The following is a 20,899-nucleotide window of genomic DNA, read 5'->3' as shown; positions in this document are numbered from 1 at the left end:
TGGTTTGTCCATTTCAGACTACTGTAGGAAAAAATTCTAAGCTAACGAAAAAACAAGAAAATCTTGTACGCGAATTAAATTATAGTCATGGTTATTATATTAATTCTTACCAAAACTTTTTACCAAAAAAATCAAAAAGTCCAAGATGAGTTTGACTGTTTTCTTTCTACTTTTTCTGAAGAAAAGATGAACATGTCGTTATTCGCCTTAAAGTTCAGATGCTAACACGCTTCATTAGGTAAACCTGGTTAACAAAAAACTGTTTCGCAAAGCGTGTTGGTGAAGTACGGTGGCCTGCAGGTAAAAAATTAAAGCTAACGAAAACGCAAGAAAATCTTCGTGTCAGGTGTATGCAAATTAAATTATAGTCTTGGATATTATATTATTTCTATTTGCCAAAAAAAGTCAGAAAATGGACAATGTTGGTGAAGTACGGTGGCCTGCAGGTAACAAGAAACGCAAAACAAGTCTCCCTCTAGAGCCAGAGATTGGTTTGTCCAATTTGGGCTACTGTAGGAAAACATGGCGGACTCCGTAAAGAGGACCGTGTCGACGTGAAGCGCTCATTCTAAGCTAACGAAAACGCAAACAAATCTTAGCGTCAGGAGATTGTACGCAAATTAAATTATAGTCATGAATATTATATTGATTCTTCTGCTGAATAGATTCCCTGAAATGCTGCACACTGTACCTTTAAATCACAACGTCGTACAATTAGTTACTCATATTTTGAGCGTAATTAATTTGCCCCCAAAACATCAGAAAATGGTCAATAAACAAAGTTTTTACGTTTTCTGAAGATAAGATGAACATGTTATTATTAGCCCGATAGTTTAGGAGCTAACACGCTTCACCAAGACGGTAAACCTGGCTAACACTCTTACGTTAGCACGTTGCATTAGCACAGCCCCACAGCGACATTCCTAGACAACAAAAATATACAAAGTCGAAAAAGCGAGTGGACTTTCTTTTTCCTTTCCTAAGAACCACAAATGAACTTTCACGCTGGAGACACCGGAGCGGCGGCGCTAGCTGCTTTGTTCCCTCCGAGTCTCGCCACAGGACCGGAAAGAACTCACAGCCGAGGTGTGAAGATTAAAAAAAAAGTTGATTGACGTTTCAGTCCAGATTTGTTCTATCAGAGCGAAATAAACAGAGAATTATGGATTTGAAATGCTTGCAACATGACGGCCGTTATCTCCACTCTCCATCAAGCTCAAGTGGACCGACAGGAGAGACGAGGAAAGCTAATAAAAAACCGTGTACGCTCGTTATGAGCACCGACGGCTCTACGCACACACACACTCACACACTGGGCAGCTCCCATGAGCGCACTAAAAGGCCTTTCATGGCGTTCAGAGGCACTCTGCCCTCTCGATCGATGCGGGCAGACCGTGTTACTGGAGACCGGAGCTCAGCTGGAACACATCACAAGATGGACGTCAGGTCAAAGTCTTCCAGAGCGATGCGTCGCTCTTTTACTTGAGCGCTTTACTTTTAATATATTACCGGTTCATGAAATAATAATAATGCAGGGTGTATTGAAGTTATAGCTGCTCCTTGACGAACCACAGGGTCTAAGAACCGCTTCAAATGTTGACAAAAATAGTGATGCAATAATATAATATGAACCCTTCATTGATGCGTTACGAGTACATTTAACACTAAGTAAAACTTTTGATTACTTTTGTATTTACATTTTGTTTTTAATTTGAATGTAGGTATTTTTTCAGCACTATCTACATACTTACCTTCAGATGTACACATCACATATACACAGTATGTATATATAAATATATACAAATATATTTATTTATATATACATATAGACACAAAGTATATTACAAATATATACATACTTATTTATTAATATATAGACAAACAGTTTGTATATATATATAAATATATATATATATATATATACAGTAAATATAAATAATATACTGGGTACATATATATATACACAGTATACATATTTGTATATAAACACAGTATATATATTATATATATATATACACACATCTATATAGTGTATATATTTATATACACGGTATATATCTATAAATAAATATATACATAGTATATATTTATACTGTGTATATGTACAAATATATATATTGTGTAAATATACAAATATATATATACTGTAGATATATGTATAAATGTTTCTGACTGGGCGATATTAATTGAGCTTTAATCCAACACCAGCTCAGAGTCTTTGGCCTCCCTCACTCTGACCTCAGACACATTTCAGGACGTATAGATTTTAAGATTAATGTTTTACTCGAAGTCTCAGACTCACTCATGAATAATTCCACTCTGTGAGCACAGGGCAGCCAAGCTTTTGGGTCTCACTGAAGGTTTTACGCCACCGAGCTGTGAATTATTCACTGGTGAATCACGAGAACACTCACTCTCTCCCTCGTTTATTTTATGGAGCAAGTGTAACCAACCCAGAAATATTAAAATAGGCAATATATTTGTTTTTTGCTTCTTTTTTGTGTGCAACCGAACGCCGCCGTCGAAACGACACGTAACCCCCGGATGTAATAAAATAATAAAAAAAGAACGGGAACAAAAAGGAAACATGAGATTGTTGTTGTTCTTCTATTCGCAGAGGGTTAAAAAGAGAAATCATTTACTCAGAAGAGGAAGCATGTGACTCGAGACCTCAACCGGGTCAAAGACGACCACAGCAGCTAGTCAGCTGACCCCCCACACACACACACACTTCTCATCCACCTCGAGACTTCTTAAAGGAACAGTACGCAGCGGCGGCGTCGTAGAGGATCTGTTTTTATGTCCATCAGAGGCTAAACTATACAGCTTATACGTTAAAATCAAAAAACAAAATGCAGCCTTATAGCAAAAATATATACTTTATATACGTTTGTCTCTGCCCCCCCCCCCCCATTCAGAAACATAGATAATGAGCAACAAAAAAACCAAATGGAGAATATCCCAAATGCCGTCCTCGTGGGTTGAAGCGATCTGTTGAGTCTTGAGCGATGACGTCATGCAGAGGCGCCGCTCTTCACTTCAGTTTGTTTGACTTTGCATGCAGCGTCCTGACGCTCCGCCACAGAGGGACGAGTTCACTGCCAAGAACATCAAGCACCGGACCGAACTATAAACAACTGAAAATAAAACAAAAAGGAGCGTTTAGGGGGAGACACTCTTTTTAAAAACATTTAAAAATATATTATCAACGCCTCTCGGAGAATATGCGGCCATTTTGAAGCGGAGGATACGGAGCGCTCTTCATCTCGGACAACGGCGTTAAAAAGAAAAACAAGTCTATATTTGATTATGTTGTGTATGCGTTGTTTAATAATAATAATTATTATTATAAATTCCGTTTTTGCAAATTAAAGCCCTTTAACGGATCTTGTAGTTCGGATGTGGCGACATGAGGGGGCGGGACCAAAAAAGGCAACGATAGAAAAGCGCGCTGCGTCTTTGGGCGTCTCGTTAAACATTTTGTTATTTTTTTATATTTCATATTTTTGCTCTCGGTTACTTGATTGTTTTTAAGAAAAAGCAGATCGTCACAAAATCAGAAATGTGACGGCTCTCGTATAAAGAGAGGGGCGTCGCCGGTTCTTAAAAAATAAATAAAAGAGGGCTAGGTGACCTCGCTTGGTTTGGTCTCCGTGGCGATGTCTTTGACAGAGCTTATAGTTAGGGCTGAATCAGGTTCACCTGGTCCAGCCCCTTGATATGCTGCTATAGGCTTATAGCTGCCGGGGGACGTTTAGGATGCACTGAGCACCTATCTCCTCTTTTCTCTATAGGGATGAATTTTTATCTCTCAATCACACGTTACTAACTCTGCTTTCTCCCCGGAGTCCTTGTGACTTCACGTCTCATGGGGTCATTGGACCCTATGAGACGGCATAGATCCTATCTGCCTGATGGATCATCGAGGTCTGGGTCGTGGAATTCCTGCTCCTGACTGCGCCACTGTCCTGTTGAGACTCCGCCCACTCCTCCTCCCCACCGCCATCTGCCTGATGGATCGTGGAGGTCTCCATCGTGGAATATGCCTACTATGAACTATTCATACACTCTGTCATATTCATTGAATGTATTTTAACTCTAAATCTGTCCTTCTGGTCACATGACATCTATTGTCCTGTCCATCCTGGAGAGGGATCCTCCTCTGTTCTCTCCTGAAGGTTTCTTCCCTTTTTTCCCCCTGAAGGGTTGTTTGGGAGTTTTTCCTGGTCCGATGTGAGGTCAAAGGTCAGGGATGTCTATGTGTACAGATTGTAAAGCACTCCGAGACAAATTTGTAATTTGTGAAATTGGGCTATACAAATAAACTGAATTGAATTGAATCTCCCCCACCCCCTTTTTTTTGCAGTCCAGTTCCCCCTCAGCGGTTTCACAACCCCGTCGCTCTCGCAGTAGACGAGTCGCCGCCGGCTTCCCCCTCATTCATTCAGAGTTCCACGAAGGTTTTCCAGGGACGGGGGAGGGGGGGGGAGCGCCAGGCTTTCCTTCCAGGCGGCTCGGCAAGTTCCCATCTCTGAATATATATATATATATATATATATATATTAGTATCCGTCCGGGAAGGGCAGGCCGGCCACGCACTGCTCCACGGCGTCCTGCAGGTAGGGCGCCGCGTCCTCGTAGTGGGTGAGGGGCACCGTGTCGTCGTCCAGGCTGTCCGCCTTCAGGCTGGGCCGCTGGTTGTCGGGGAACGCCATGGAGAAGAGCGCCTCGGGGTCGCACACAAACTTGTACACGTAGCGCTCACCGGCCACCTGAGGAAACGCCACGACGGCGAGGAGAGGTACACCGGGCGTCATTTAAGATACACTTCCTGGTTGCATCATCTTATAAAAGACACTTCCTGGTTGCATCATCTTTTAAAAGACACTTCCTGGTTGTGCATCATCTTATAAAAGACACTTCCTGGTTGCATCATCTTTTAAAAGACACTTCCTGGTTGCATCATCTTATAAAAGACACTTCCTGGTTGCATCATCTTATAAAAGACACTTCCTGGTTGCATAATCTTATAAAAGACACTTCCTGGTTGCATCACATGTCACTTCCTCTACAGACTGAAGGGAATCATCTAATTCAAGACATATATATATAAATACACATATATATATATATAAATACACATATAAAAAATACATATATATATAAATACAAATATAAAAATACATATATAAAAATACATATATATGAATACATATATTATATATATATAGGGAGGAGGGCTAGGGGAGGTATATTATAATATAGGAGAGAGGGCTGTAGTTGTAATTGTAACCACCCTCCTGTCTCTGTGGTTGAGAGGGAGGAGAGGAGGAGGAGAGGAGGAGGAGAGAGAGGAAGGAGGAGGAGGGAGGTGAGGTCTTCTGATGCTCTCTCTTCTGCTAGCTCTGCAGCTGCAGCTGAGTAGGCAGTAGCAGCTAGCGGCGTGTCAGCCTGGATTCCGGCCCTGGGCCACCCCAGGATGGCCAGAGGAGGACAGAGGATGGAGGAACGGAGAGGGAATGGAGAGAGAATGGAGAGGAGAGGAGAGGCGGGAGGAGGCGACTCGGCTCGATGAGCTTGAACTCCATGCCGCAGGCGTCCAAGCCATGAATGAAGTGTAAGTGTCCGCCAGCAGCATTCAGGAGGAACTGCCACAGCAGGGAGAGCCGCGCGGCGGGCGGGGCCGCCCGGAACACGGGGGCACCGGCTCCTGCCTGAGAGGGGGGGAGGGAGGAAGAGAGAGAGAGAAGGGAGAGAGAGGAGAGGGGGAATGGGGAATAAATATATATATATATATTTATATATATATATATATTATATAGAGAGGATATAGGAGAGGAGGGTAGGAGAATCACTAATTAGTCTCCGCCCCCTGTGGTTGTAGTGTAGTAACCGCATTTGAGGCCCTAGGGAGAGAGGTGGAGGAGGAGGAGGAGGAGGAGGAAGAAGGTGAGGGGGAAACTTTGCCTCTGCCCCTTGATGCCCTTCGTAGTATAGCAGCGGAGCAGGCAGCTTGTCTTGGTTTCGTAGCCGGCGGTTCTTGAGGATTCCTTTGGGCCACCTGACCTGCAGAGCCGCGTGACCTGAGGACAGGGGCGTGGGCCGAGAGAAGGGGAGGAGGATGGAGAATGGAGGAGAGGCGCCCTCGGGCCGACCTGCACCGAGAGCTTGAGCCGATCCCGCGGCAGCCGAGCCCCGCGATGATAAAAGTCCGTTGGCCAGGTCGTCATATACATGCCACCATACCACAGCTATATAGGGGGGGCTGCCTGGGGGGGCCGGCCCGGACACGGGGCTCCTCATCCCACTCCCTTGAGGGGAGAGGAAGATGGAGAGAGAGGAAGACGGGGAGAGAGAGAGGAAATGGGGGGAATAGGGAGAGAGAGGAGAGAGGAACGGGGAGAAAGCGAGAGATGAATAAGGAGAGGAAGAGGGAAAGAAAGAGGGAGAAAAAGGGAAAGAGGAATAGGGAGAGGAAGAAAGGAAGAGAGAGAGAGGAAATGGGAGAAAGAGGGAGAGAGGAAGAGAGAAAGGGAGAGGAATAAGTAGAATGAGGGAGAGAGAGAGAAAGAGGGAGAATGAGGAAGCGGGAGAGAAAGAGCAAGAGAGAGAAAGAGGGAGAATGAGGAAGCGGGAGAGAAAGAGCAAGAGAGAGGAAGAGAGAGAGGGAGAGAGCGAGTCAGTGACCAGGGTCAGGTGTGCTGTGACTTCCTGCTTCTCTCTCTCTCTCTCTCTCTCGATCTTTTACCTTCTAGTCGTTCAGGGACCACACAGGCGTCATCCAAGTACAGCTGGTCTCTGTCGAAGGAGAAGCCTGAGGAGGAGAAGGACCAGAGCTGCTGACCGCTGGACACGCAAAACAACAAGACAAGCGGCCGGCGACTGACCTTCATGGTGACCTTGACCTTCATGGTGACCTTGGTAGAAGCTCCTCCCGAACGACGACTGGCAGTTCGGCACTTCTGTGAACGAGAGAAGAGTACATTTAGACCACACACACACACACACACACACACACACACACACACACCCACACCAGCCTTTAAAACGAGATTAGCACCATGGTTGCTGTATTACATCTCAATGACAATCCAGTTAGCCCCCCCCCCCCCCAGAGGGGTCAAGGCCTGTTTTTCGTTCTCAGCAGAGTCTCTGAAGCCCCTCCCCCTCCCCATCAATCCATGACTGTTTCCTGTCTGCTGATAAGCCGTCAGAGATCCTTCCTCGTGTCTCTTCTTGTCCTCAGGAGGCGAGTCTCAGCGTGGAGAGAGAATAATAAAGGAGAACAATCCTCCTGCAGACACTAATAAAGATGAAGCGTGGACACAGACCCCCAACACACAACACACAGACCCCAACACACAACACACAGACCCCCAACACACAGACCCCAACACACAGACCCCCAACACACAGACCCCAACACACAACACAGACCCCAACACACAGACCCCAACACACAACACACAGACCCCAACACACAACACACAGACCCCAACACACAACACACAGACCCCCAACACACAACACACAGACCCCAACACACAACACACTGTCACCCCCAACAGTCACCAGCACGGCCGCCACATCCGCCCGGAGACACCAGCCCCCGGGACTCGCTATTTAAAAATAAATAAAAAAAGGACATAAGAAGCCAAGAGGATTGTGTCGTGAGGCCGTGTGTGTGTGTGTGTGTGTGTGTGTCTGTATGTGTGTGTCGGGGCGGTCTTACAGAGCAGCGGGCCGTGTGCACGCAGAACTATAAGGGTTCTTAAAGGGTTCTTTAAAAGGCTTTGTGGTTCTACGAAGAACCCCCTCCCACTGAAGAACAAGACCCCTTCAGAGGTTCTTTGAAGAACTCTTTGAGGAAAATGTTCTTTAATCAAATTGAAAGGTTCTTTGTGGAACCAGAACCGGTGCCTTAAAGAACCATTTTTAAGGTTCTTTGAAGAACTTTTTTAAGGAAATGGTTCTTTAAAGAGTTCTTCAAAGAACCTATAAAGGTGTCTCGAAGAACATTAAAATAATGGTTTGAACCTTTCAAACCAGGGTTCTTTAAAGAACCATTTACTTAAAGAATTCTTCAAAGAACCTATAAAGGTGTCTAAAAGAACCTTAAAAATGGTTCTTTAAAGGCACCATTTCTGGTTCCACATTGAACCTTTCAAACCAGGGTTCTTTTGTAGAACCAAACATGGTTCCTTATGGCACCTCCATGTTTCTGTGGGACCATCAGACAACGCACCGCCAAGTCGACTGACCGCCACGGCCCGTTATGTACCTTTTAAAGAAGAAGAGGAGGAAGAGGAGAGACTTGAAGGTCACGAGTCCTCCGAGAGCTTCTGGCCGAGTTCTATTCCCGGGAGGCTGAGCCGGTCAGAGGCCCCGCCCACTTAGCGCCGCCTGAGGCTTAGAGACCCGAGACCCACTTCCACTCTGTTGGCGTGACTCTTGAGGAACGATGCAGATTAGGCTGCGTGTGTGTGAGTGTGTGAGTGTGTGAGTGTGTGTGTGTGAGTGTGTGTGAGTGTGTGAGTGTGTGTGTGTGTGAGTGTGTGTGTGTGAGTGTGTGAGTGTGTGTGTGTGTGTGTGAGTGTGTGTGAGTGTGTGTGTGAGTGTGTGTGTGAGTGTGTGTGTGTGTGTGTGTGTGAGTGTGTGTGAGTGTGTGTGAGTGTGTGTGTGTGTGAGTGTGTGTGAGTGTGTGTGTGTGTCTCTGCTGCATGCTAAAACTCGCGGCGGTGCGTTAGCGCCCAGAACGAACACGGCCACATTCCTTCCCCCTCGGCGCCGCTTTCACACGGCCGGAGACGATTAGTATCTTCACACAGCGGCCGACTTCCAAAAAATAATCTCTCTCTCTTCTTCTCCCTCTCCTTTTCTCTCTCTCCGCTCACCAGAATCGAAGCAGTAGTCTCGCGGCTCCGGCTTGACGGCCATGGGGTGGAACGCCGCCCGCCCCGCACTGGGGACGCCGTGCTCCGCGCAGCGCGGGTCCACCAGCTCCTGCTTGAAGCCCTGAGGGGGCGGAGCTACCAGCGGCTCCGACATCTGGCGGTGGTACGGCGGCCGGCCGTCACGTGGCACGCTGCTGTTGTTGTTGTTGTTGTTGTTGTTGGGAGGCTTGTGCAGGAACTGGGGGCGCCCTTGCCTCTCTGATGGGGGGAACGATAGACACGGCTCCGACAACTGCCGCTGGAACCTAAAAAAAAAAAAAATGTCCGGGGGGCGTGAGGTTCTGACCAGGAAACGACCACGAGAGAAGGAAACAGGAAACCGGCGTCGGCGGGTCCTCTCACCTGTGCTCGGGCGCGAAGGCGTTGGCATCCTGGCCGATGAAGGGCGGGCCGTGGCCCGGCGGCGCCCGCTGGTTGGGGACGCCCGCGCTCGCCGCTGCGGGCTGCTGCTGGACGTTGGGGAGAGGAGGGGGCGGAGTCTGATGCGTCGCGGTTGCGCCGCGAGGAGAGACCGGCGTCGAGGGCGGAGTCAACGGCTTGAACCCGGGACTGGGCTTCCTGTCACAGGCACTGGGGACGAGGAGCCGGGCGCCAGGGTCAGAACCTTGTGTGTGTGTGTGTGTGTATAGTAAGTAAGTAATTTATTTTCCATAAGTACATACATAACATGTACATACTGACAGACATTAACAACAGAAAAAAAATGTACGAATGGAGGACCGTCCAAAGACCGAGGTCTGTAGGCTCCTCTGAGATGAGGAGTTGGACGGCCCCTCCCCTAACCCTTTCACCCCCCCCCCCCCCCCTCCCAACTACCACAGGCACACAGACAGTACACACACATATGGATGAAAACATAAAATGTCGTACAAGCAACAAAAAAACAAAAAACCAGAACAGGAAAAAGAAAAAGTCATAGTAAAAATAATAATAGAAGACAAATGTGAACTAATGATAACTTAGAAAAAATAAATAAAAATAATATCACGAACATCAAATTATGGATATACATTTTATTTTAAATATTTTTCCTCTATTGTACTGTGCCGCCAGGCTGTAAATCAATATTAAAAACTTTCAAGATGAAGTGAGATGGCGTTTAAATCGAGAAGCAAATGCCTTGATGCTGGATGCCGATTTGACCTCGTCCGGAATTTGTCTCCAGAGCTTTGGACCTCTACAGATGTGTGTGTGTATGTGTGTGTGTGTGTGTATGTGTGTGTGTGTGCGTCTCCTCATACCTGTAGCTGTAGAGGCACTTCTCTCCGTAGGGGGTGGGGCTCCGGTCCTGGCGACAGGGCGAGAACTCTTTGGAGGGAGCCAGCTCCCGCTTGATCTTAGCTGGCGGCGGGCCGTGAAACATCACTGGACACACACACACACACAGAGACACACACACACACACACAGAGACACACACACACACACACAGAGACACACACATAGACACACACACACATAGACACACACACAGAGACACACACACAGAGACACACACACACACACACACACAGAGACACACACACACACACACACACAGAGACACACACACACACACACACACACACACACACACACACACACACACACACACACAGACACACACACACACACACACACACAGAGACACACACACACACACACACAGGAGGAGCATGAGATCAACCTCCAGATATCGGGCCCTAATTGAAGCCATAAACAAAAGTGCTGCAGCCGTTATCTTAACCACATTGTGGAACCGGTGGATAAACGGACGCATGGACATCGTCTTCGCCCCCCCCCCCCCCCGACTGACGAGAGCCACTTAGTGGCACTTTATCATCCGGCCTAATGGCGGAGCAACAACAATGTGAGCCGAGGCCGCCAGGTAGCAGAAGCTATCAAACTTCACAGGGACCCCCCCCCCCCCCCATTGGGGCGAGTCCGACAGCAATCCCCATGAATCAGCGGGGGCTGTAATCTAATTGGCCGGTGAATGATTCCCCCCCCCCCTTTTTTTCTCTTCTCCCGCGCTGTAACCATTAGACACGAGCTGCAGCTTCCGGGGCGCCACGTTACAGCCGCGCAGAAACTAGATCCCCCTTGGCATGGGGGGGGGGGGGGGGGTAAATAAATCACCCCGTGGTGCCGATGGACGCCAAGACGACTCGGGATGTGAGAGGAAAGTAAATAAATGAAAGGAGTGGATGGAGGAGGAAAACCCGCCTGCACCACCTGACCTCAAACAGCAGCTCCACCTCCTCCAGACCGAGAGAATGGTCTGCAGCCTGGCAACACACACACACACACACACACAACTACCATCTCAGTAACACACACACCGTCAGCACAAGGTCAAGGACTCTGCACACAGAGTGACTGTGGACAGGAGAAGCAGACCTCGGGTGTGTGTGTGTGTGTGTGTGTGTGTGGGGGGGGGGGGGGGGGGGGTGGGCCTACATGCACCTCAATGCATCGACCTCATTAAAATGTTTTTCCTGGTGGTCAGTTTAAGAAAAACAACGATGCGCAGCGACCACACCCCGTCTCCACCTCCCACGCATCAGACGACAAACTCTGAAGCCCCCCCCCATCCATCCAGCCACTGGGATCCAGCCCACTTCAGCAGCAGGGTGCGGGAAAGTGTGAAATCAGATTAGGGGGCTCAGCTCATGTGGTGGGGGGGGGGGGGGAGAGAGAGACAGAGAGAGAGAGAGGGAGAGAGAAAGAGAGAGCGAGAAAGACACAGAGACACAGAGAGAGAGAGACAGAGAGAGAGAGCTGTGTTTTGAAGAATGGTGTTCTTCCTCCAGAGGATGTAAAAGTAATTAGGGCTGCAACTAACGATTATTTTGATAATCGATTAATCGGTTGATTATTCTATCGATTAATCGATTAATCGGATAAAAAAACAAAAACACTTTAATTTTCAACCCTTTATTCAAAACAGGGTCCGTACGGTCATGGAAAACCTGGAAAAGTCATGGCATTTTTAAATGGCTATTAGCAGGCCTAGAAAATTAATTGAAAAAAATAAAATCCCAAAATATTTGGAAAAGTAATGCAAATTTGTTTTATTCAAATTTTAATTGACACGGTATATATACGGTATGCTTTGGAATTCTCATTGTTAGTTTAAATACTACATCTTCTCACTTTGTCACGTATAGACAGAGTTTTCACAAAATGTTTAATCATGGAAATTTGGTTTAAAGTCATGGAAAGGTCCTGGAGACCCACTGGTCACCATGGTGATGAACCCTGTTCACTGGTCACCATGGTGATGAACCTGTTCACTGGTCAGCATGTGGATGAACCGTCACAAACAGACTGACAGCTTTCCTCTCCTGAGCAGTGGTCCCCATGTGGCCCCGCCCCCTGAACAATATCAGAGACGCGTTACGATTTATTATTTTGTTCACCTGGCCCGCTGCCGTTGAGATTGCAGTGAGACGCGGAAAAAATGTGAAGTGGTGCTCTTCTTCACAATAAAACATCTTTGATGGGACGTGTCGCGTCTCGGCCAATCGGCGTTCAGATGTCCACAGCGTTTGGGAAGTTAGGTTAGCTTGAATGTTAGTCCGCTACATCTGCTGCTGTCACGCTGCACGGTGTAGCGATACTAACAAAGTACCCGTACGTTAAAAACGATGTGATTTAGCATATTTTTAGTATCGATACTTCATTAAAAGAGCGATCAGAGCGCACGCGCTGCTCCGCTCCGTTAAATGCTGTCTGCACGCGCAGCGCTCACAGCATCGTGGCTTATCTCCGTTGACTTTCTCCATGGAAAAATATTTTCCGCTATCCGCCACGGAATAAATAACCACGTTTTCTACGTTATACTCTTGTGGAAATGCCACACACGTCGTGACATGTAGCGCCCTGGTGTCTGGGTTCATAACGTCACCCGGAGGCACACAGCTCCGTGAATGTCTCCGACGACGTGAATGACCTCCGCTCTTGTTTCTCCTGCGCCGCTCTGCGCTCAACTCAACTTTGTTTATACTCCGTGACTTATTGAGCGCCGTAATAATCGCGCGACACAACGAATCGATAATGAAATTCGTTGCCAACTATTGTAATAATCGATTTTTATCGATTCGTTGTTGCAGCCCTAAAAGTAATGTTTGGATATTTTTTAAAGGAGGTGACCTGGATATTTGGCCAGGAAAATCAAAAAGCACTTTCCTTGAAGAAGACGAGTGCCGTGAAGAAGAGTTCAGAGAACAGACGCCGGCGAGGTTTCAGCAGAGACGAACAGACAGAAGAAGAGAGAGCGGCCGGTACTCACAGCTGTCGGACTGGAAGTCCGGGACGAACTGCTCGTCATCGGGCACCTGGGCTGAGAGGAGAGGGAGAAACAGAGGGAGCACGCTGAGAGCCGGGCGGAGGGCGAGAAGGACGACTGACATCTGGAATATCAAAAACTAAACTAAAAAAATACAGCGACTCTTAAGAAGCTCAGTGCGTCTGCTCGGCGGCTCCAACGGGACTTTGATCTTCTGATTACCAAAAACAACCAGAGTTCACATTGTGGCCCAAAGTTAACCTTTAATCCTAAAACTGACAAAAAGAAGAAGAAGAAAGTACAACACGTCTAATGAAACGATGATGTCATACCTTCTGCGATCCAGAGCTCCTGCAGCTGGCTGAGGTCCTGGAAGAGTTCTGAAACAAACCACAAATAAAGACTTAGAGACGCGCGGCGTGCGCGGCGTGCTCCGGGCCGGCGCCCTCACCTTCCGTGTCCTGCGCCAGTTCCGTGTCCACGAACTTCCTCTTGCGGTCGCCCGGGGGCCTGAGGTGAGGCGGGTCCTCCAGGTGGGACCTGTGCTGCTGCGAGGAAGACGAGGAAGAAGATGAAGAAGAGGTGACGGATGTGCGCGGTGATGACGGGGCCACAGCACAGAGCGCTGCACTTACTGTGGGCGGGGCCATGAAAGGGACCTGCTGGTCATAGAATCCGTCCATGGTGCCTCTGTGGGTTTGTGTGTAGAGGGTGGGGGGGGTTCAGATATTGGGGGCGAAGGGAGGGGGGCGGGGGAGGTGTTCACCGTTAAAGCGACAGCGCACGGGAGGGGGGAGGAGGGGTCACGTTGTGGGTCACTGAAAGAAGAAAAAACAGAAAAAAACCTCAATACGACTGCAAAGAAGAAACGTGATGCACATTGTTGTTGTTGTTGTTGTTTTACTAGACTGGGGTCAGAGCAGTGGAGATACAAACTGTGTTCATATCTTGTCACATGCATCTAAAAGGCCACCGTCTCCTTCAGGCCGGCTCCTCCACCAACACACAACATCTCTTTGAGTCGCAGCCACACACACACACACACACACACACACACACACACACACACACACACACACACACACACACACACACACACACACAGTGTAAACCCACCCACACACACACAGTGTAAACACAGTCTGTTACACTTATGTAACGGCTCACAGGCCGTCTGCGGGGGCACAGCGCTCCACTGTAAATCAGCGTGGAGAAGAAAAGAGAGAGAGAGAGAGAGAGAGAGTCCCACTCCGGGGAGAAGGTAAGAGACAACAAGTAGTTCCTTTAAACGACAACAACTACAAAAAAATAAAAAATAAAATAAAGGCCAAGCCACTTCCCTCCTCCAGCCTCACATCTCACTCAGCGGAGTGATACACTCACTCCTCCATCTCCTGTTAATGGGTGAACAGGCTTGAGCCAATTATTACTTGTAACACACACACACACACACTCACACTACTGTACTCGTCCCAGGAGGAGGTACTTGTTTTTCTGGTGCCCTCACATGAGGGTCCACTAAAAGGAAAACAGTAAACAAGGTGACACCATGGTGGAGACTTTACATGCATTAAAAAAAATAGAGGAAAAAGTTACTTTGTTAACTTAGATATTTTATTTGGGGAAACTATTATTCTAATTATGTTGAACCTTTAGGAACAATAAAAACAGTTACATTTTTTTAAACAATTAAAATAGTTTACCACCATTGCGGTTTGTGAAAAACAAAAAATAAAAAAAAGTAAACAAACTTTTTGTTCCTCGTAATTCACTCTAAACTTTTCCTCCGTGAGTCGCAGCGGCACTCCGCTCATTTTCGGCCGAGCTTCTGCGCTTCAGCGGCGGCTTGAAGGTGGGGGGGAGGCCGGGGGGCTGGAAGATCACACCCGACACCTACCCCCCTCCCCCTCCCCCGCCTCCCTTGTTTTTCTCAATGAACTGAAACTCGACCCGTGTGGAAACAGAGGATTCAAGAAGAAGAAAAAAGAGAAAAAAAACACGTCCATTCACAAAAAAAAGAAAAAAAAGAATAAATCACAAGCAGTGACCGGACCGCAGCGATAAGATAACGGCCGTATCCACGCAGATATGACACACGCTGGGCTCCACCCCACGAAGATTTAAGCCGTTATAAAAACGTTTTTTTTATTACTTTAAATAAAATGGCGTTGCGCTCGTATGTCTAAAAAGAACGGGAGAGAAACACCGAGCAGTAACAGCGCTTTAAAAATGTTTAAAACAAAAACACCGCCGCTTACCTTGTGTGTGTATTTATACGTCCTCGATATGGGGAAGAATATGGTATTAATATCCACAAATACGTCCAAAAAAACAACGTGTAGGTAGTCGTGTGATTCGCCTGCGCGCTGACGAGCCGATGTGCCCCGTTCGACTCACACAACCTGACTGAGCTCTCTGCTCCTGGCCCGCTCCGCTCCGCCGGAGCTCGCGCGGGGCACCGCGGGAGGACGTGCGCTGATTGGCGGAGCGAGTCTGTCCGTTGAGTCACGGCAGCCAATGGCGTCTCCGGGGGTGAATTCATTATACATGAGGGTTCTGTTTGGCCAATCGCAGCGCAGCGGTGGACTATTTTTATGAATGGATGGATTTCATTCACATTTTTTTCTTCTTCTTTTTTTCGAGCATCATAAAGCCGCGATGGAGTTTGTTAAAGGGCCAGCTGCAGGGGAAATATAGGGAAGGTCGACACACACGCACGCACACACACACACACTCACACACACACACACACACACACACATATATATAAATATATATATATATATATATTTATATATAAATATACAAATATACATATATATAGCAGCATTTATACAGCATATATTCATATAAATATAAATATATATCGCAGCATTTATGCAGCTTATATATATTTATGTAAATATATATATGTATATATATATGTGTCTATAATATATATGTCTGTGTCTGTGTATATATATATATATATACACATACAATTGCTGCTGTGGCAACATCAGTGTCACGTTGGACTCTAATTTGATTACACAGTGAGAATAAATTGGCTTCAAACTGTGCCATTCAAACCCTGCACAAGTCATAAAAAAACTTCTATTTTAACAACATAGTACTGTAAACCAGTTGTGTTTCAGGAGAGGGATGCAAAATGACAAAGAAGGGGAAAAAATACATTATAGAAATTAAGAAGTAAAATACCTAAAATGTTAGAACCAGTATCTAAAATAGCATTTAGCATCGCATGTTGCCTGTCTTTTTTTATAGGCCACATAAAGAAATAGAATAAACTCCCACGCAGCAATTATATTTGCACATAATGTGCTCAGTTTTATTTAAGAGACGTATTTACTGGAGAGGAAAAGAGGGGATGATGAGGTCAGAGCAAGATGCCTGGAGACAAGCAGCGGTCCAATTAGCACATGGAAGATGACGCCATCATAATTAACTTTGATGAACACTTCCTTATATTATTGAGATTCTTCACACCGTTTCCTTTCATCTTAACCTTCCGTCGCTGCATATATTCTAATGTCAATTTTATTTCCAAACATGAAGGTCTAAATCTCTGTGGGGGGAACACAAAACAACAAAGTACACACACACACACACACACACACACACATACACACGTCTCTGTCATGAGTCATTGAAGAGTTAAAACTGGGACCGTGACCTCTAATAGCGACCTTGAGTCCATTGAATGCATCTCCTGTAGACCATGTGACCAACCCTACAGCGGGATCTGTTTGATGTTTTCCCTGGATATTTAATTAACTCCCCAAAAGATGAACCATATTCATATTTGACCTTGAACTCAACTTCTCTGCTCCCACGCAAGATATCTACATGATCTACAAATTCTTCTTCACTTGTTGTTATGACTTTGTGATGGTCCCAAATATCTCTATGTGTGTGAGTGTGTGTGTGTGTGTGTGTGTGTGTGTGTGTGTGTGTGTGTGAGTGTGTGTGTGTGTGCGTGCGTGTGTGTCGACCTTCCCTATATTTCCCCTGCAGCTGGCCCTTTAACAGATAAACTCTCTGTCACAGACTCCAGCAGCTGGGACTACGACAACTACACCCCTAAACTATGAGGACGCCATGAGGACGCCGTGAGACCAGGTGAGGACGCCGTGAGACCAGGTGAGGACGCCATGAGGACCAGGTGAGGACACCATGAGACCAGGTGAGGACGCCGTGAGACCAGGTGAGGACGCCATGAGGACGCCATGAGGACACCATGAGACCAGGTGAGGACGCCATGAGGACGCCGTGAGACCAGGTGAGGATGCCATGAGACCAGGTGAGGACGCCATGAGACCAGGTGAGGACGCCATGAGGACGCCATGAGACCAGGTGAGGACGCCATGAGACCAGGTGAGGACGCCATGAGACCAGGTGAGGACGCCATGAGGACGCCATGAGACCAGGTGAGGACGCCATGAGGACGCCATGAGACCAGGTGAGGACGCCGTGAGGACGCCATGAGACCAGGTGAGGACGCCATGAGACCAGGTGAGGACGCCATGAGACCAGGTGAGGACGCCATGAGGACGCCGTGAGGACGCCATGAGACCAGGTGAGGACGCCATGAGACGCCCGTGAGACCAGGTGAGGACGCCATGAGGAGCCATGAGGACGCCCGTGAGGACATGAGACCAGGTGAGGACGCCAGTGAGACCAGGTGAGATGCCGTGAGGCCATGAGACCAAGTGAGGACGCCGTGAGACCAAGTGAGGACGCCGTGAGACCAAGTGAGGACGCCGTGAGACCAGGTGAGGACGCCGTGAGGACGCCGTGAGACCAGGTGAGGACGCCGTGAGACCAGGTGAGACCAGGTGAGGACGCCGTGAGGACGCCATGAGACCAGGTGAGGACGCCGTGAGGACGCCATGAGACCAGGTGAGGACGCCGTGAGGATGCCATGAGACCAGGTGAGGACGCCGTGAGACCAGGTGAGGACGCCGTGAGGACGCCATGAGACCAGGTGAGGACGCCATGAGACCAGGTGAGGACGCCATGAGACCAGGTGAGGACGCCATGAGGACGCCATGAGACCAGGTGAGGATGCCATGAGACCAGGTGAGGACGCCATGAGGACGCCATGAGACCAGGTGAGGACGCCATGAGGACGCCATGAGACCAGGTGAGGACGCCATGAGACCAGGTGAGGACGCCATGAGGATGCCATGAGACCAGGTGAGGACGCCATGAGACCAGGTGAGGACGCCATGAGGATGCCGTGAGACCAGGTGAGGACGCCATGAGACCAGGTGAGGACGCCATGAGGACGCCATGAGACCAGGTGAGGACGCCATGAGGACGCCATGAGACCAGGTGAGGACGCCATGAGACCAGGTGAGGATGCCATGAGGACGCCATGAGACCAGGTGAGGACGCCATGAGGACGCCATGAGACCAGGTGAGGACGCCATGAGGACGCCATGAGACCAGGTGAGGATGCCATGAGGACGCCATGAGACCAGGTGAGGACGCCATGAGACCAGGTGAGGACGCCATGAGGACACCGTGAGGACGCAGGTGAGACGCCATGAGGACGCCATGAGACCAGGTGAGGATGCCATGAGGACGCCGTGAGACCAGGTGAGGACGCCATGAGACCAGGTGAGGACGCCATGAGACCAGGTGAGGACGCCGTGAGGACGCCATGAGACCAGGTGAGGACGCCATGAGGACGCCGTGAGACCAGGTGAGGACGCCATGAGACCAGGTGAGGACGCCATGAGACCAGGTGAGGACGCCGTGAGGACGCCATGAGACCAGGTGAGGACGCCATGAGGACGCCATGAGACCAGGTGAGGACGCCATGAGGACGCCGTGAGACCAGGTGAGGACGCCATGAGACCAGGTGAGGACGCCATGAGGACGCCGTGAGACCAGGTGAGGACGCCATGAGGACGCCATGAGGACGCCATGAGACCAGGTGAGGACGCCATGAGACCAGGTGAGGACGCCGTGAGGACGCCATGAGACCAGGTGAGGACGCCGTGAGGACGCCATGAGACCAGGTGAGGACGCCATGAGGACGCCATGAGACCAGGTGAGGACGCCATGAGGACGCCATGAGACCAGGTGAGGACGCCATGAGACCAGGTGAGGACGCCATGAGGACGCCATGAGACCAGGTGAGGACGCCGTGAGGACGCCATGAGACCAGGTGAGGACGCCATGAGGACGCCGTGAGACCAGGTGAGGACGCCATGAGACCAGGTGAGGACGCCATGAGGACGCCATGAGACCAGGTGAGGACGCCATGAGGACGCCGTGAGACCAGGTGAGGACGCCATGAGGACGCCATGAGACCAGGTGAGGACGCCATGAGGACCAGGTGAGACCAGGTGAGGACGCCATGAGGACGCCATGAGACCAGGTGAGGATGCCATGAGGACGCCATGAGACCAGGTGAGGACGCCGTGAGGACGCCATGAGACCAGGTGAGGACGCCATGAGACCAGGTGAGACCAGGTGAGGACGCTGAGGATGCCATGAGACCAGGTGAGGACGCCATGAGGACGCCATGAGACCAGGTGAGGACGCCATGAGACCAGGTGAGGACGCCATGAGGACGCCATGAGACCAGGTGAGGACGCCGTGAGGACGCCATGAGACCAGGTGAGGACGCCATGAGGACGCCATGAGACCAGGTGAGGACGCCATGAGGACGCCATGAGACCAGGTGAGGACGCCATGAGGACGCCATGAGACCAGGTGAGGACGCCGTGAGGACGCCATGAGACCAGGTGAGGACGCCATGAGACCATGAGCAGGTGATGGACCAGGTGAGACCATGAGGATGCCATGAGACCAGGTGAGGACGCCACGAGATTTGAGGTTCAGATTTGAGGATCTCAAAGTAAAGTTACTGACGTAATGTTCCTGTTTCCAAAGTAAGGTAACCCTTCGATCTCGACCTCGGGGTCCGTATCTCGACCCTCGATTCAAAACATCGAGCGTTTCATCTCGACTCTGTTCGGGCGCTGCAGGTCTGAACGTGTTTGTTTTTTGATATAGTTAAAATGGGGGAAGCGGTGGCCTCTGGGCTCAGGAAGCTCTCTCTCTCTCTCTCTCTTGCTCTCTCTGTCTCTGTCTCTCTGTCTCTGTCTCTCTCTCGCTGAGGGGCGAGATGAGACTCGCCCGGTGCTATTAATAGCGCTTTGGGAGATAATTCCCGCCTTGTTATCGTACTCAAGAAGCCTCGCCGGAGGCTCCCGGTTGCGTAACCGCCCTATTCTTTTCATCAATTCAATTCAATGCTTCCATCTTCTTTTGACGTTTTTTTAAACTCTTTTCATCCGTCTTTTCTCTCACTCTGACCCTCCCCCTCCCCCCCACCCCCAAAAAGGGCCTAAAGGTATAACGAGTAGACACAAAAACGATTTTCTTCTCTTTGAATGAAGTGATTCTTTCTGAGGTTCAAGACCAAACACACACACCTGGAGGCTGCCATGTGTGTGTGTGTGTGTGTGTGTGTGTGTGTGTGTGTGTGTTTCTTTACCACATTAAAGGACTTCTAATTATTAGAGTTTTAAAGGTTTTTGGCTGTAATGCCAAAGTGTTGGACACATTTTAAGGCGATAACTTCACGAGAGGAAAGAGCAATAAAGAAACCAACAACAACAATACAGTGATAAATGATTTGAGCATTTATTCTTTTTTAT

At 48.8% G+C, this 20,899-nt stretch overlaps 1 protein-coding gene across 1 annotated transcript; it reads right to left on the bottom strand.

Moving 5' to 3' along the window:
- Nucleotides 1–2,584: 2,584 nt before the first annotated feature.
- Nucleotides 2,585–15,610, bottom strand: etv5a (ETS variant transcription factor 5a). Its single transcript, XM_056428522.1, has 13 exons — nt 15,482–15,610; nt 13,859–14,041; nt 13,675–13,771; nt 13,556–13,603; nt 13,227–13,277; nt 10,196–10,319; nt 9,297–9,524; nt 8,895–9,199; nt 6,888–6,962; nt 6,703–6,814; nt 6,062–6,083; nt 5,564–5,714; nt 2,585–4,798 (listed from the first exon to the last, which is right to left on the bottom strand). The coding sequence occupies exons 2-13, from the start codon at nt 13,904–13,906 to the stop codon at nt 4,563–4,565; spliced, it is 1,497 nt and encodes a 498-aa protein (XP_056284497.1). The 5' UTR covers nt 13,907–14,041; nt 15,482–15,610; the 3' UTR covers nt 2,585–4,562.
- Between the last annotated feature and the right edge of the window lie 5,289 nt (nt 15,611–20,899).

The sequence above is a fragment of the Pseudoliparis swirei genome, chromosome 2, assembly GCF_029220125.1.
Source record: "Pseudoliparis swirei isolate HS2019 ecotype Mariana Trench chromosome 2, NWPU_hadal_v1, whole genome shotgun sequence".
NCBI classification, from domain to species: domain Eukaryota; kingdom Metazoa; phylum Chordata; class Actinopteri; order Perciformes; family Liparidae; genus Pseudoliparis; species Pseudoliparis swirei.
This window is presented reverse-complemented; position numbering and strand designations above follow the sequence as displayed.